Source organism: Cnephaeus nilssonii (assembly GCF_951640355.1).
Source record: "Cnephaeus nilssonii genome assembly, chromosome: X".
NCBI classification, from domain to species: Eukaryota; Metazoa; Chordata; class Mammalia; order Chiroptera; family Vespertilionidae; genus Cnephaeus; species Cnephaeus nilssonii.
Window position 1 is genome coordinate 76,234,544 of NC_137071.1, and position 18,272 is coordinate 76,252,815.

The 18,272-nt window shown below is 38.1% G+C and overlaps 1 protein-coding gene across 1 annotated transcript in view; it reads left to right on the forward strand.

Annotated features, from left to right (window-relative positions):
- The window catches only part of COL4A5 (collagen type IV alpha 5 chain), a 325,412-nt gene extending 307,992 nt beyond the window's left edge, over window positions 1–17,420 (forward strand). The window contains exons 46-51 of the mRNA XM_079764916.1: window positions 2,735–2,833; window positions 4,321–4,533; window positions 12,299–12,476; window positions 14,445–14,559; window positions 14,902–15,074; window positions 16,173–17,420. Coding sequence (XP_079621042.1) covers window positions 2,735–2,833; window positions 4,321–4,533; window positions 12,299–12,476; window positions 14,445–14,559; window positions 14,902–15,074; window positions 16,173–16,254 — 860 coding nt within the window. The 3' untranslated portion in view covers window positions 16,255–17,420. The remainder of the gene's footprint in view (window positions 1–2,734; window positions 2,834–4,320; window positions 4,534–12,298; window positions 12,477–14,444; window positions 14,560–14,901; window positions 15,075–16,172) is intronic.
- Window positions 17,421–18,272: the final 852 nt, after the last annotated feature.

Genomic DNA, 18,272 nt, shown 5'->3' on the forward strand with positions numbered 1-18,272 from the left:
CCTCCAAGATACTTACCTCTGGACAGCCTGCTGCTGGATCCTGACTACTTCATGATAAAGAGAGGGAAATCACTTTGGCCAGAGTCCCACAGCCTCAAGCAGACTACGAGACACCTGCCCACCCCACCCCCACACCTTTGTCATGGGCTCAGGGCCCCTCGTAGTGAGTTGCAGAGTGATGCTAATCTAGCAAGACTCACACCACACCAGCCAAAGTAACAGTTCCTAAGCCTTAGGACCCAAGACTCCTTCCTCCCAGGCTGTGGACTCTGTGAACCCACAGTGAGAACATAACAGTGAGACCTCAGACAACCTTTTTACACAAGAGCCAGAACCACAGTCACATCCAAAACAGCTTATACAACAAATCTTGGGGTGAGTCACCTGTGATGAGACTTCATACACGAACAAGAAACTAACATTCAAGATCCAACTACATCAAGAGAACCCAAATCACTCAAGTAGGGATCTACATTAGATTACCAAGTTCAGGACACCTGAGAGATTACACCAGTAACACCATCCCCAAAAGAACCTGGGTAGCAAAGCACTTGGATTTAGGACACAGAAACGATTAAAATGTTACAGCAAAACGTGGGGAGACAAAAAAGCAATCCCCAAAGGAAAGAAAAAGAGGAGTCATCAGGAAGGGAGTTAAAGGAAATGGAGGCAAGTAACATGTCAGAGAAAGAATTCAGAGTAATGGTTATAAGGATGATCAAACGGCTGGATGACGAATACACACAACTCAATGAGAATTATAAGGAGCTGAATGATAATGTCACCAACATAAAAAGGAATGAAGAGGAAATGAAGAATGACATAGCTGCAATAAAGAGCACAATGGAAGGCTTAAACAGTAGACTAGAAGAGGCTGAGGACCACATCAGCGAATTAGAAGACAAGGTAGGAAAAAACACACAAACATAGCAGCAACTGGAAAGAAAACTTAAAAAGCAAAAGGAGAGCCTAAGGGGAGCTTTAGGACAACACAAAATGAAACAACATACGCATAATAGGGGTACCAGAGGGAGAGGAAGGGAAGCAAGGAATAGAAAACCTGTTTGAAGAAATAATGACAAAAAATTTCCCTGATATTGGCATGAAAAACTACGCAAGTCTGAGAAGCACATAGAGTCCCAAACAAGATGAACCCCAAAAGTCCAACACCAAGACACATCATAATTAAATTAGCAAACATCAACAACAAAGTAAGAATCTTAAAGGCTACCAGAGAGAGAGAGAGAAAGTTACCTACAAGGGATCTCCCATTAGAATATCAACTGATTTCTCAACAGACACACACCAGAAGAGAATGGAATGAAATATACAAAGTGATGCAAAGCAAGGGACTGAATCCAAGAATACTATACCCAGAAAGGCTATCATTCAAAACTGAAGGTGGAATCAGGAGTTTTACAGACAAAAAAGGGCTAAGAGAGTTTATTACCACTAAGGCAGCAAAGCAAGAAATGCAAAGGGACTGCTGTAAAAAGAAGAAATAGAAAGGCAAGAAGGAACACAAACATTAAGAATAAAAATGATGACAAACAAGTACTTATCAATAATAACATTATACGTAAATTGATCAATTGCTCCAATCAAAAGACATACGGTGGCCAAATGGATAAGAAAACATGACCCATATATTTGCTGTCTGCAAGAGACCCACCTCAGAACAAAGGATACACACAGACTGATAGTGTAAGGAATTCATATAATTTAACAAAAAGAAGACAAACAATCCAATAAAAAATGGGCAAAGGACCTAAATAGACACTCTGCAAAGTACGCATACAGAAGGCTAAGAGACATATGAAAAAATGCTCAAAGTCACTGATCATCAGAGAGATACAAATTAAAACGACAATGAGGTATTATCTCACACCTGTCAGAATGGCTATCATCAATAAATCAATAAACAACAAGTTCTGGTGGATGTGGAAAAAAGGAAACACTAGTTCACTGCTGGTGGGAATGCAGATTGGTACAACCACTATGGAAAACAGTATGGAGTTTCCTCAAAAAATTAAAAATGGAACTTCCGTTTGACCCAGTGATCCCACTTCTGGGAATATATCCTAAAATCCCCAAAATACCAATCAGAAAGAATATATACACCCCTGTGTTCATAGCAGCATTATTTACAATAGCTAAGATTTGGAAACAGCCCAAGTGTTCATCAGTAGATGAATGGATAAAAAATGCTGTGGGGCATTGACACACTGGAATACTATGCAGCTATAAAAAAGAGGGATCTCTTACCTTTGAGACAGCATGGATGGACCTGGAAAATATGCTAAGTGATATAAGCCAATATGAGAAAGACAAGTATTACACGATCTCACTTACTTGTGGACTCTAATGCACTAAATGAATTAACCAACAAAGTAAGACCTGAAGCGTGGAGGCATGGAACAGACTGACATACCTCAATGTGGGGGTGGAAAAATGAGGAGAGAGAAACAAGGAACTAATATAGTTATATGCATACCCCATGGACATGGGCAATAGGGTGGTGAAGACTTTGGGGTGGGTAGTGGCTGGGTGGAGGAGGGTAAAGGGGGAGAAAATAAGAGATATCTATAATATACTATCAAATATAAAAATGTATTTTAAAAAGACAAAACCAGATTATGAATTCAGTGTCACCCAAAGACCTTAAGTCTCCTAGATCTGTCTGGATATTGAATTATTGTACTTATATTTGAAACCTTTTTTTTTTCCCCTGTAGGTCCAATTGGCCCTCCAGGAGATCCTGGGCGAAATGGACTCCCTGGCTTTGATGGTGCAGGAGGGCGCAAAGGAGATCCAGGTCTGCCAGGCCAACCAGGTGCGACAAGTAAAACGCTGCTGATGATACTATTCTTTACATCTTGGAGATGTCTGGACACATGGCCTCCAATTGTAGCTGTGATAGCCTCCTCTTGAGAGAGTGCAGTTAGCTGGTATATCCTTTGATGGGGAACAGATACAAGGATATTTGCCAGTATAAGAGAAGTATAGAAAGGTTGTTTTTATTTATGTGTCTAGAGCACTGGAAAACCCAGCTCTTTCTCAACATGGTGATTAGCTGTTCTGATCATTTTCAATATGTGTCCTGTGACCATCTTGAAACTATTGTGAATCCTTCCACATTTGAAAATATCACAATAGAGTACAATTTCCATTATAGAATTTAGTAAGTATAATAGCAAAGATTAAGTGATCCCCATAGAGCTTTGAGAGTCATAGTGTCTTCTCATACTGAGATGACAAATTGATATGCATATTTTTGAAGTTACTCATTAATAGGTACTCCTCATAATATTGTATTGGTATCTACTAGATTTCCCATCTGTATTCAGCCTACTTCCAAAAATAATTTTATTCAATTTGCAAGAAAAATACACTAAAGATAACTAAAATAGGAATAAAATATTATAAACTGAAAAATTGTAATGTGTGTTAGCAACTCTAGATAACACAAATATAACTCTAAATATTATAAACATAAAAATGTGTACTGGTAAAAAATATTGTGGCAATAAGGCAGAGTGATGAAACTTATGGCCTTCCTAGAACTTAATCCCTGCCATTTCATTAACTGTATATCTAGGGAAGAAATAAGTCAGTATCATCTTCATCACATGGACATTGCTATTAAGTTTCCCCAAATGAAAATCTATGCACACAGTGGCCAAAGGCCTCTATATAAAGATATTTTTCAAAGAACCTCAAATCAAGAGGCTAAATGGAGAAAGGGAACCAGAAGTAGATAGAAAATAGACATTTTTAAAAGCCTTCTTTAGAGTGCCCTGCCTATTCTCTAAACAAAAAGGTATGCCTGAGAATAATTCCCCAGACATATTCAAAGGAAAATGTTTTTAGCACTGAAGCTGGCAGACTGATGACAACCACACCCTTTCTTTCTTGTTGATGTACAAAACAGCAGGCTGAAATTTTGTCATGGAGTTTGGACTCCTTTAGTACAGCAAGAGACTAGTTATCTTGCTGTACTAAACATACAGACTTCCCAACTGAGCATCACTTCCTCCCTTGTAATGTTACATTTACCCAGTATTTATTTAGTGCCTCATATAATCAACCAGTTCCAGGAGAAATATATAGATATAGATATAGACATATGCATATTTAAATCTCTTTGAGGTCAGGGACCATATTTTATTTATCTCCAAACAAGTGATATTTGACAGTGCTTTTATAGAAACAATAAATATTGACTAAATTAAACAAATGAGGTCATAATATTTCGTGAATAGACACAATAGTGGAACAGAGCTTACTTAATCTTTTATACTAATGATTCCATCGAAATAGGTACCCGTGGTTTGGATGGTCCCCCTGGGCCAGATGGATTGCAAGGTCCCCCAGGTCCCCCTGGAACTTCCTCTATTGCCCATGGATTCCTCATCACACGTCACAGCCAGACAACAGAAGCACCACAGTGCCCACAGGGAACTGTCCAGATTTATGAAGGCTTTTCTCTCCTGTATGTACAAGGAAATAAAAGAGCTCACGGTCAAGACTTGGGTGAGATCATTGGCATCTTATTTCTTACTACGTATTTTGTTTTTGTTTTTAAAATCCTATTGTGTTCTAGAGTAGCCTTGACCAAAATACATCTCTGTTCTTTTGGGACCTCCAAATTGAAGACCATGTCAAGGGCAGCTGAATATGGGTTTTAAAAAAATAATATTCAATTTTAAACTCAAAGCATTAATTAGCCTAGTGTGAGGTACAATTCTTGGCCTAAAGCAAGGCATTTTGGAAAGGGCCACATTTACTTTTTTTAGCTTAGTGGTTAAAGAAATAGATTTCCTGCGTTCTTTACAGTATAGCAGCTACTTGAGTAGGTAGTGTTTATAACTAGTGAGAGATAGTTTTTTCTTCTCTGACACTGGTCTTCATCAAGTTGAAAGATAAGTTCTGAAAAGAATATTGATTTTAGGTCAAAGAAAAAAGTAGTCATTGCTTAATCATCCTAGTTTATAGTTCCTAAAATAAGTGCCTTATCTGTATAAAGTATTATCAGAGTACTTTAAAGCTATATAAAGCACCATATTAACATATAAATTCTACTTCATTTAATGTGTTCACATGCATTTTCTCTGTACTGGGGTGGACACTTTGGTTGATGGGATGCAGCTGGACTGGATAATTCTCAAGACCTCTAACAATTCCCAAGATTTCTTTTTGCAGAACTTAAACTTTAGATTTCAAGGTCCCATTTTTTGACCAGGGGCTGCCTATTTTAGGGATCACTATCCCATTTGCCTCTATAAAAACATTTAAGAAGATATTTTGGATACCTGGTTTTGGGGGTCTCTGTGGTAAGAGGCCTACTGGGGTCAATTTACCTGTACCATTCTGTGAAAACAGTTCTGTGGCAAGGGACCTCTGGGGGTCTGCTCTGATTACTCTTCTCCCAGGGCATATGGCCACACATGCCAGGCAATTCTGGCCTTCCAGAGTAAGCTCATCCACTTACATGGAAGACAATAGTCACAAGTCATTTTTTTTTGAAGCCAAATAAAGTAGGAATTTACCCAACAACTTTCTTCTCCCACTTCTACTTCCCTTTTTTCTTCTCCTTTTCATCTTTCATCTGCTACTTTTCCTTCCCTCTTTTGTTTTCTTTATGTAACATCTTTTTCTCATTTTACAATAAACAAATATTTGATGTGAAAGTGCTCTTATATTTATATAATTCTCTATTTTCTTTTTCCCATAAAATTATTTTCCTTTTAATTCATTCTCTTTTCACTGCGAGTCTAACTTATACCCATAATCAATCTTGTATACTTCAAATCTTTAACCTATCAAGTCAATAAGAACCATTAGAAGTGTTTGAGCATTATGAAATTCAGAAATATTAGAGAAATACAAAAAAATGGGACCGGCTAACCAGTATGTCATATAACCTATCAAAATACATGCATTTGGTCAAACAAGGGCTATCATAATATGCATTCAGTCTTGAAGGCTACAAACTGGCCCTGACTTGGAAGTGCCTCAGACATAGGAAGGGTCTGATAGGACCCAACATCCCTAGGGTGATCCTGATTGCAGAGTCTCTGCTAGAGCTCACAGAATTATAAAATTGGAGTTATCTGGCTAAGCAAAGAATAGAGGCAGTTATAGCTTTGATGTTAAAGAAATAATCAGTTGGTCAAATAAATGCATAGTCTCTGTTGGATTATTGAAAGGATACTTCCAAGGCAATGATTGTACTTATATTTTAAATTAGTTTATATTTTAAAAGCACTTTTTAAATCAAATGTGATCTTCACAAGTATGATCAAGAGAGATATAGGACAAGTTTTTTTTCTTTTTATACACAAAACTAGTGGCCCGATGCACGGATTCATGCACATTGAAAGGAAATTAAATAGAATAAATATTTTAATATTGCTATTCACCATTTCTCTATAATAGAAGTGTCAGAGATGAAATAAAATTAGTAACATGTATATGAAAATAATAAATTTATTAATAAATAAACAATAACAGCATGATATAACAACAACAAAGACATGATAAAAAACAACAAAAACATGATATAAAAACAATATTGATAAAAACAATGACTGATAAATTGATTAAACTTATCCTAATATCTCCTTGTATACCACATTAAGAGTAAAAACACTTTCACAGTGCTTGACTAATTTCCATTGTGATGAAGTATTTACAACTTTAACATCACACGCTCTTAGAACTTGAGAGAAAGCAACATATAACTGACCATGTCCAAAAACAGGTTCAGGTAGGAATATTCCTACTCTGTCTAGAGTTTGTCCTTGTGATTTATTAATAGTCATTGCAAATGCTGGCATCATGGGAAACTGTCTTCAAATTAATTTAAATGGGAAGCCAGTGTCAGGAAGAAATCAATTCTTGGAATCAGAACAACCTCTCCTTCCACAGATCCTGTTAATACTTAAGCTTTGATTATGTTAGGTCGCAATCATGTGATAATAAATCTAGTACCATTACAAAGGCCCCATTTACTATTAAGATTTCTCAGTAGCATGATGATTGCACCCACTTTCAATTTTAATTTATGACATGGCATTCCTGAAGGAGTAATACTATTAAGAAATTAGATGGGAAAATTTTCTTTTTTTGGTATCATCCATTGAATTAATGGAATCATCACTCAAATAAGTGTGAAAATCTCCATCGAGTATATCCAAAATTTCTTCAGATCGAAACACGTGTGATTGGCACCAGCGAGAGCTTTATATGTATTGCGAGTCAAAATAAATGTTGTATGTGCAAGTCAACATTTATTTTTAAATTGCCAGTGCACATCATATGTACCGGTTGGTCAGTCGGTCGGACAGACAGTCAGTCACTTGACCTTTTATATATATAGACTAGTGACCCAGTGCACAAAATTCGTGCATGGGGGGGTGTTTTTCAGCCCAGCCTGCACCCTCTCCAATCTGGGACCCCTTGGCAATCGGACATCCCTCTCACAATCTGGGACCACTGGCTCCTAACTACTCACCTGCCTACCTGCCTGATTGCCCTTAACCACTCTGCCTGCCTGTCTAATCACCCCCAACTGCCCCCCTTTGGCCTGATCTCCCTCAACTGCCCCCCTGCCAGTCTGCTCCCCCCCAACTGCCCCCCCCGCCGGCCTGCTCACTACCAACTGACCCCCCCGCCAGCCTGCTTGCCCCCAACTGCCCCCCCACTGGCCTGCTTGCCACCAACTGCCCCCTGCCAGCCTACTTGCCCCCAATTGCCCCCCCTGCTGGCCTGCTCACCCCCAACAACCCCCCCCTGCCAGCCTGTTCACCCCCAACAGCCCCCCCACCGATGGCCTGCTCACCCCTAAGTACCCCCCTGCAGGCCTGTTTGCCCCCAACTGCCCCCTCCCCCCCAGTGGCCTGATCACCCCTAACTGCCTCTACCTTGACCCCGCCACCATGGCTTTGTCCAGAAGGACATCCAGAAGGTCTCCTGGAAGGTCTCCCGGTCTAATTAGCATATTACCCTTTTATTAATATAGATGGCTAAGGGGTTAAATGACTTACTCAACGCTACACACTTGGAAACTGATGGAGATAAGAACTTGAACACAATATCTACCAATTCTCAATCCATTCATGTTTTAATCATTCCAATTTGTCATTCACTTTCACATGACTTTAAGTCAGTCACCTCTCTCTGAGCCAGATTTTTTTTTCTGAAAAATTGGAAATTCAGACTAAATCAATGATTTTCAACCTGAGGAACATTTAAAAAGATTCCTAGGTCCAATCTAAATTTATTGTAAAACAATTCCCAATGATTCTGATAATCTATGAGGTTTAAGAATTATTGGTGTTTTATCAGTCATCTTTAGTTTGAAATAAGCATACTCTTTTAGATACATGAAGAATAACCAAGGCATAATTTTAAAGGAATTCATTTTCAAATCCTCCACTTCCATGTTTTTGTCTCCTAAAGTTGAACTGTCTGTGTATGTTCTTTGGATATGCACTATTCCCTTTCACTATCACCCATTTCCCACAATATGAAAAAAAAAATCATACTATGACATATTGCCTTGAAATGTGAAAGCTTCTGGGAGACAAATTCAAAGGGACAATTCAAAATAATAATTTTGTTAAAGGCTCTATTAACTGAGGTTCTATTATTCACTTCTAATTGATCTCATTAAGAAATGCATTTCTGCCCTGGCCAGTGTTGCTCAATCATCGTTTCAATGGTTGGAGTGTCAGCCCATGCAAGGAAAGGTCCCTGGTTCAATTCCTGGTCAAGGGCACATACCTGGGTTGCAGGATCAATCCCCAGCCCCAGTCGATTAACGTGCAGGAGGCAACCAGTCAGTGTGTCTCTTTTATTGATTTATTACAGAGAGGAAGGGAGAGGGATAGAGAGTCAGAAACATCGATGAGAGAGAAACATCGATCAGCTGCCTCCTGCACACCCCCCACTGGGGATGTGCCCGCAACCAAGGTACATGCCTCTGACCGGAATCGAACCCGGGACCCTTCAGTTCACAGGCCGACGCTCTATCTACTGAGCCAAACCGGTTTCGGCAGTGTGTCTCTTTTACATTGATATCTTTCTCTCTCTCTCTAGTGCTCTCTCTCTCTCTCTCCACCCCCCCTCACTTCCATTCTCTCTAAAAATCAATGGGGAAAAATATCCTCAGGTGAGGATTAACAACAACAAAAAGAAATGAATTTCCAATAAAAGTTATATTTAGTAATTATCAAAACTTATGTATATTTTTATCTCTTGTGAATTAACAATAACTGTAATGATGAAAATTCAAAATAAAATATTTGACATGTAAAGCCTTATGGTTGCAGAAAGTTGACTGGCATTTGAACCAGCAATCCCACTTGTAGGAATATATCCTAAGAATCCAGAAACACCAGTCAAAAAGAATATATGCACCCCTATGTTCATAGCAGCATTATTTACAATAGCTAAGATTTGGAAACAGCCCAAGTGCCCATCAGGAAGTGATTGGATAAAAAAGCTGTGGTACATTTATACAATGGAATACTATGCAGCTGTAAAAAAAAAAAGAATGATTTCTTACCCTTTGAGACAGCATGGATGGACCTGGAGATTATTATGCTAAGTGGAATAAGCCAGTCAGAGAAAGACAAATATCACATGATCTCACTTATTTGTGGAATCTAATGAATAAAATAAATTGATCAACAAAATAGGTCCAGAAGCATGGAGACATGGAACAGACTGACATACCTCAGAGGATGGGGAGAGATTAACTAAAGAATTTATAGACTTATATGCATAGCCCATGGATACAGACAATAGTGTGTTGAAGGCCTGGGGTGGGATAGGGGCTGGGTGGAGGGGGACAAAAAAGTTGGAAAAGGGGGACATCTGTAATGCTGTAAATAATAAAAATATATATTTATAAAAGTATTTTTAAGTTATGTAATTTTTTTCAGAGGAATATGATAGGGTGATCAATAAAAGACTTTCAAAAGTAAAAAATATATTAGGATAAAACTGTGTGAGAGGTGTAATAGAAGTATAATTTCTAAATGCAACAAGAGCATTGAATAACTTCCAATTGCTAAAAACCAATTTATATACTTTTTAAAAAGTTTGTTAGATTTCAATTATCACACTGTATACATTTAAAAGTGATATAAAAGCTTTCGTTTTTTAAATATAAATATTCACCAAACACTAGAAAGGATAGCTGGCAATTTTGAAATGTGGTTTGCAAAGCCCCATCATCCAGTATAACATAGTATACAAGGGTGGGTCTGGAAACCAGAGACAATAACAGATACCTTAATTACTAGAACAGTATCAACTTAAACTTCTGATGAAAATTTTAGATATCAACTTAAAAATGTGTGAGTGTACATCATTTTTCATGATTCTTTTTGTGAGTGAATGAGAAAAGAAAGGCCTAATCACTGGTACAGATAACCTCTATTGCCCCTACCAGCCCAGAAATTCAAAAGCTCTATTTCTTTTCTCTTGCACTCACTTCCTCCCTTTATCTTTATCTCTTATTTATTTTTTCCTTTTTATTATTCACCTAAAAACCTGTCTGCGGTTGCTATGTATATTGGTCAGCACTATAATTGTCCTTAGTCTTAAAGAGATTACAAAGCCACACAAGATACATCCTCTGGATGGCTTGTAAGAATAGAGGGAAGCCTAGAGAGGAAATATTGATACGATATTATAAGGACTCAGTTTGTGCTCTTCACTTGTCCAGAATAAATCACCCAATATTCTTCATAAGACAACACCAGTTTAAAAACAGTGTTGGGGAATATATAATTAGCTACCACAATAAATGTCTACATAAATCCTATATAATAAAGAGGTAATATGCAAATTGACCATCATGCCCTCGCACAAGATGGCTGCCCCCATGTGGTCACAAGATGGCCGGCAGGGGAGGGCAGTTGTGAGCAATCAGTCCAGCAGGGGAGGGCAGTTGGGGGCAACCAGGCTGCCAAGGGAGGCATTTGGGGGCAACCAGGCCTGCAGGGGAGGGAAGTTAGGGGTGACTGGGCCAGCAGGGGAGGGAGGGCAGTTAGGGGGACCAGGCATTCAGGGGAGGGCAGTTAGGGGTGACCAGGCAAGCAGAGGAGGGCAGTTAGGGGTGACTGGGCCAGCGGGGAAGGGAGGGCAGTTGGGGGGGACCAGGCATTCAGGGGAGGGCAGTTGGGAGCAACCAGGCCTGCAGGGGAGGGCAGTTGTGGGCAACCGGGCCTACAGGAGAGGGCAGTTGGGGGCAACCGGGCCAGCAGGGGAGGGCAGTTAGGGGTGACTGGGCCGGCAGGGGAGGGAGGGCAGTTGGGGGCAACCGGGCCTGAAGGGGAGGGCAGTTATGGGCAACCGGGCCTACAAGAGAGGGCAGTTGGGGGCAACTGGGCCTGTAGGGGAGGGCAGTTAGGGACGACCAGGCCAGCAGGGGAGGGCAGTTAGGGGCTGCAAAAAATGTGGTGTGTGGATAATTTCTGTATGTGAAGAAGAATCCTATATAATAAATAGGTAATGTGCAAATGGACCATCACACCATCACACAAGATGGCCACATCCATGTGGTCACAAGATGACTGCCACAAGATGGCCAGCAGGGGAAGGCAGCTAGGGGCAACCAGGCTGGCAGGGGAGGGCAGTTGGGGGGGATTAGGCCTACAGGAGAGTGGTTAGGTGGTGATCAGGCTGGCAGGCAGAAGCAGTTAGAGGCAATCAGTCAGGCAGGCAGGCGAGCAGTTGGGAGCCAGCAGTCCTGGATTGTGAGAGGGATGTCCGACTGCCAGTTTAGGCAGTCAGACATCCTCCAAAGGGTCCCAGATTAGAGAGGGTGCAGGCTGGGCTGAGGGACACACACTCCCTGCCAGTGCACAAATTTTGTGCACCAGGCCTCTAGTTATAATATATAACCTGAATCTAGAAATGTTAAAATGTGCATTTTATAATTGAAGAACTTAAGTACAGGGGTGGGAAAAAGTAGGTTTGCAGTTGTTCATATGAAAAATAATACAATAATTAATAAATAATAATACTAAAATAAACTACTGTTTCATGTACTAACAACTGTTAACCTACTATTGCCACCCCTGCATATTTATTATCTAAGAAATGTGATCAATGATTCTCTCTTATCATTGATGTTTCTATCTCTTTCCTCTCTCAAATCATTAAAATATATTAAAAAAATAAATGTGGGCAAGTTTTTCTTCAAAAGGTCTTTACTGTTTTAGAATAAACTAAAGTATCATCCTGATGAAGTTCTTTTTCTTTTACTCCCAATTCTTTCTAGGGACAGCTGGCAGCTGCCTTCGTCGCTTCAGTACCATGCCTTTCATGTTCTGCAACATCAACAATGTTTGTAACTTTGCTTCAAGAAATGACTATTCTTACTGGCTCTCCACTCCAGAGCCCATGCCAATGAACATGGAGCCCCTGAAGGGCCAGAGCATCCAGCCATTCATTAGTCGGTAAGACATTGGTATAGCTTTGACTTGTTTTAATCCTCAGTTGGTTTAGCTAGTCAGAAATTAGTCCAAAACTAATAATCTGATCAATCTTCTCCCAGGTTGGGTAGAATAGAGGTGTCTTTATAATATTTAATTCAGTATTTAGTTTTATTTGTATTTATTGGTTATCTGTTTTGACCAAGCCTCCTGATAGACATAGTGCAATATACAAAGAGCTTACAGTCTAGTCATGAGGCAAATACACATAAATTAATCTAATATGTATAAGGCTTGAGCTAAGTGCTGCAATAGATCCAATAAAAATGTTATGAGAGCATAGATAAAGGGATGTATAATTCTAACTGGAGAAATTGTAGTTACTATATGGAAAAAATGTGTTGGAACTGGCAAGTCATTGAAGGATGGGATAGATTTGAGACACAAGCAGCTATAAGGAGGAATGACATACAAGGCAGAGAACATGGAAATGGGTAGTAGATTGATGTATTTAGAATGTAGATTGTAAGGTTGCATAGTGAGAAGGGAAATTGATTGGGTAGTTAGCTTGGACCCAGATGGTAGCAGACATTCACTGCGTGATTTTAGTTTGGAATTTATTTTGCTGTATAATGAGGAGCCCTGAAAAGTTCGTTACCTTCATTTTAGGGAAGAATACAGAATCATTGGTATGTAACATGGATTACAGAGGGGATAGTCCTGAGGTAGAGAGATTGTTAGATTGAAGCTAATGCAATAATCCTGGCAGGAGTGGATGGAACTCTCAGTGGGGTACATGTATCACTTTAATAGAATAAGATAGGGTTTGGCAGTTGATTAGCTATGGGAAGGAGGAAGTGGTACCTGAAGTTTGGAGCATGATTAAAAAAGAGGTTGGTACCATTAAAGAGATCTTCTAGATTTTTGTCAGGTTAGAACCCTAATTTAACTTGATATCCTAGGCATATTAGATATTGCCATTTTCATTCTGATCATAAGCCAATTTACCTAGGAATCCAGCAACCATAAAGGATGAATTATTTTTTTCTATTTAATTTTTCAATTTACCTAGGAATCTAGCAACCATAAAGGATGAATTATTTTCTCTATATGAACTATTTTTTCTCCCTTGAATATAAAGGTGAAATCTAGTCCAGCCCCTCTTAATAGCATATTCAGGATGCCCTTTTTTAATTCATTTGCCCAAATCCTTTTTGTTGCGTACCCTTGGTGTAGATACTATGGGAATTCATTTTTTGTGATATTTGTCCCAATTATTTGGAGTAAAAGGTCCCCTAAAGGTATTCCCTCCTTTGTAAATAAACTTTTACCATTGGTTCAATATTTCAAAAGTCCACTCATGTTCTTTATTATGGATTTGGTAGACTAAGCTGTATTTACTTTGTTGCTATTTTACTTGATTTTATACTAGTAGATTTAAGCCACATCTACAAGTGCCTGGGTACCTGCCTAGCATTCTGGGTATGTAGTACTCCGGATAGACCAAATGGTTAACAAATAACTTTGGACCAAAGACAATGGGTGGGAATTGAGAAAGCATCTGTTTCTTGTCTTTTTCTAGTTAACCAGACATTGTTCTTACCATAGTTTCAGCATTACTAAATGTCTACCTTTCATTTGGGCACTTTAACAGCAAACAGTATGTGCAATACACTAAGCCAACCTCTTATAGCAATTATGGCATTGACTATAGCAAGTATTAATTTAGGGCAGAATGGAAAATGAAAATGCTACAGCAGTGATTCTTTAGTTTCTTGAAAAAAAAACAATTTTTATTTATAACTTTGTTATGTATATTAGGAGACAAGGCTTATGCAAAAGCAATTCTCAAAGTGCATTTTCTCTTCCTTTTCTGAGCATTGAAGACACCTGAATCAGTTTCTATACCAGGATAACGGCCAAAGAAGAGGGAATGCTATTTCCCACATATTGACTCTGTAGATTGTATTCCCTCTTATCTTCCCTTACTAGATGTGCAGTGTGTGAAGCTCCAGCCGTGGTGATTGCAGTTCATAGTCAGACCATCCAGATTCCTCGTTGTCCTCAGGGATGGGATTCTCTTTGGATTGGTTATTCCTTCATGATGGTATGAAACATGCTTTCTTGTCTTTGTTATCATAGCTAACTGTCCATCATATCAACATTTCTTCCCAATATGAATAATCCCTGTCATTTGCATAATCAGAAGCTTGATCTCAAATAGTTGCTATCCAAGCACTTTGTTCCCCCTCACACATTTTCTGCAACGTATTTTTTATAATCTGCCTGTTGCTTTTGTTGAGTATCCTTAGTGTGGATACTATTCTCTTACCTGTGGCCCTAGTTCCTTCACTAGATTTGAATTTTTGGTGAGTTTAACACATATCTTTGAGTATCCACTAAGGTATGCACATGAGTGTCATGGCACATTTTTCCTTTTCTTTTCTAGCATACAAGTGCTGGGGCAGAGGGTTCAGGTCAAGCCCTGGCCTCCCCTGGTTCCTGCTTAGAAGAGTTTCGTTCAGCTCCTTTCATTGAATGCCATGGGCGGGGTACCTGCAACTACTATGCCAATTCCTACAGTTTTTGGCTGGCAACTGTAGATGTGTCAGACATGTTCAGGTAAGGTACTTATGATTTTAGTTTAATTTAGGTCCTTAGTTTCCTTCAGAGATGCTAGGGAAAAGAGAGACAGTTCATGAATGGTTTATACCTAACAAATGTTTAAAAATTTAGTGGAATGTGTTATTCATTCTTGCTTGTTCTCCTCATATACCTGACTCATACCAGATAAACAAAGTTAGCTAATAGTAGGTATGTGTGGTTTGAGATAGCTTGGTAATAATTCTTCAGTAGCAAAACAAGCAAATCAGGGAAAGTCATGTGACCTGCTCAATAACAAATGAGCAGCTGTTTAACTAGATGGAGGCCATCCCAGGAATTGAAGCTATAATCTGTGTTCCCTCTGCCAATCCAATGAACTCTTTTCCCAGGATGTTTTCAAGCCTCTCATTCAAGTGTTTTTATTAGGGAGAACACTTATAACACATGTACTTTAGGATACCTCAATCTATTGGATTTTGTTCAGTTTAAATATATTTTTATATGTTGCTTTTTTTGAATGTTTTCTTATGTGTTATCTTTATGCATTTCTTATGTATTATATATTATCATTTATTCATCATCAGTTGCCCAGTTTCTCCTGATTATAGGACTATTAGAAAAATGTAAAAGAGGGAGATACAAATAGACAAAGATAATAGTGGTGCAGAGAAAAGTCACAAAAATACCTACCAATAATTGTTCTTAGGTCATACTAGTCACTGCACTTGATCATATTGCTCAAAAGTTAACCATTAGTCATCAGGAGAGCTCCTTCAATACAAAAATAATATTTGCGGATGTGAGAGCGATCTGGCTGTGACATCTGTCACTCCATTGATCGCCAGGGTGGATTCAGCTGATCTGGCTGGCTAAGTGGATGTTCCCCTCCTCCCTTACCCATCTTGTGTATCCCTCAAGAAGCTGCAGTTGCATGCTCCATTGGAAGAGGATGACCTTCCCCCGAGAGTGTAGGACTGGTCTTCAGTCAAGGGTATACAAGTTCCCTTGCTAGAACTTCCAAAGAAGCTCTCAAAAATAATGTTTGCATGTGAATTTGAACCAATAATATAAATACCAGAAAAGGCTAATTTGATTGTCTTGTTTCTTATTTCCCAGAAAACCTCAGTCAGAAACGCTGAAGACAGGAGACTTGAGGACACGTATTAGCCGATGTCAAGTGTGCATGAAAAGGACATAATATTTTGAAAAGGTTCTTGTGTGATTTAAAATTATATATATATATATATATATATATATATATATATATATATATATATATATATATGAAATTCCCAGGATGCAATGTCTCACTCTCCCCAACCTTACCACTGATGCCCAAAAATGGTGCTACTATATATGACCAAGAAGGCATGCTAACTAGTAACCATGAAGATTCAGATGTACCTCAGCAATGTGCTAGAGCAAGGTCGCTATTATTTTTCTACAAAAGAAATAAGGATATGAATTCACTTTTTGGGTCCAGAATGACTTTCTGTAAGGATTATAAAATGAAGATTGTATATTTTGCCCAGTAACTAAAATGGCACGTTAAAAATTCAATTAAGGGAAGAATCTCACTGAGTAAAATAAAAGACTGTAGATTGGGGGAAGAATTATTTTTCATGGTGCTACTAATCCTACTCTATGGTTTTTAATATAAAAATGTTAAGCTTATTTTCTCTGTAAGTAAAGAATGTGTATATTATGTAAACAGCCTTTTAAAAGCTCACAATATTGAGTCATTTAGATGTGACCTGATATAAGTCAATCTTTATAAAAAATATAGGAAACCCTAGAGTACAGAGAGCAGGGTTTCATATCCATGTTTATCAAAGTAAGAAAATTTATATTGCATGAAGTTACTACTGAGAGTAAATTTATTTTGAATTTTATCCCCTAAGTTCTTATTTGACTTTTTAAAATATAGGTTATTTTAGTCATTGTAATCATAATTTTAAATGTTTGTGTTATGTACAAAATTATAATATCTAATGGAGCAATTTCTTTTTTGCTATATTCTCCAACACAGTCAACACCAGTTGTCGCCCATTTTAATGTTTTGTTCACCCTTCACTAGGCAAAGTTCTCCTAAAATAATTTTGAGAAAGAAAAATATACAAAAAATGATCATTCTTTTCTGTGTGCTTCTTATGCAAGAATTATTATTTTATGGTCTCTGCTTATACAAGAACTGGGAAGACAATACTTGGTTAGTCTTCTCTTTTCAATTATAAAGCCAATTGATGTTTCTTACTCTTTTTTATTCTAAACATTTTATTATAAATAGTCATAGAATAACTAATTTCCTTAGCTGTCACATTCTCAATGCTTTTTTAACTCACCAATATCAATTTCATTAAAGATACCATATGTTGTAAGGATGGTTTGTTGTGTATGTCTTCAGTTTATTTGTAAAAGTCTGCACATTTACAGATAGACTACATGTCTGCATATCAATAAGTAGTCCTTTCTAGGAGTTGTATTTCATTTACATTACTATACATAAGCACACGGAGAAGGAACATGAATTTACTAACTATAACCTTCATTAACCATATTGCACATGCAGTAACTTTCCTTATTTTGCTCCTGTCAGAAAAAATTTAGTCTGTGAATCATATGAACAAATATCAAGCTAGCTGGGCCATGTAGTATGTGGTTACTTATCAGTTTAGAGAGGCTAGAAAGGTTAAAGACTAGGTAGAAAACATATAAGCTAAAACAGAACTCTGCTTAGCTTATAGTAATCAGTGTAGTAAGAAGCCAGGCTTTGAGATTACTTGGTTTAAATATAACCTTGGGTTGATAATGTACTTTCAGATATGGCAGTGGTTGCCCACCTTAAAGCCAGCAGCAGCACAGAAAACTTCCCTATGGAGTGGAAAGAGATAACAGCCTAAAGACATTTTCACAAATACATCATTCTCCTGCTTTGAGAAACCAATATGTGTGCTAAGGTTTTTCTCATTGCAGTTCTATCAGTTTTTGCTTCATCAATTTTGAAGATCTGTTATTAGGTGCATAAACATTTAAGACTCTTGATAAAATGATCTCATTATGATAATAGTAACATGGTAGATAAAATATTAATAGTCTTTGCTCTGAAATCTATGTAAATAGCAATATAGCCATCCAGCTTTCTTTGTGTTCGTGTTTATAAGGTATATTTTTTCTCATCATTTTGCTTTTTATCTATTTCTGCCTTTATATTTAAAG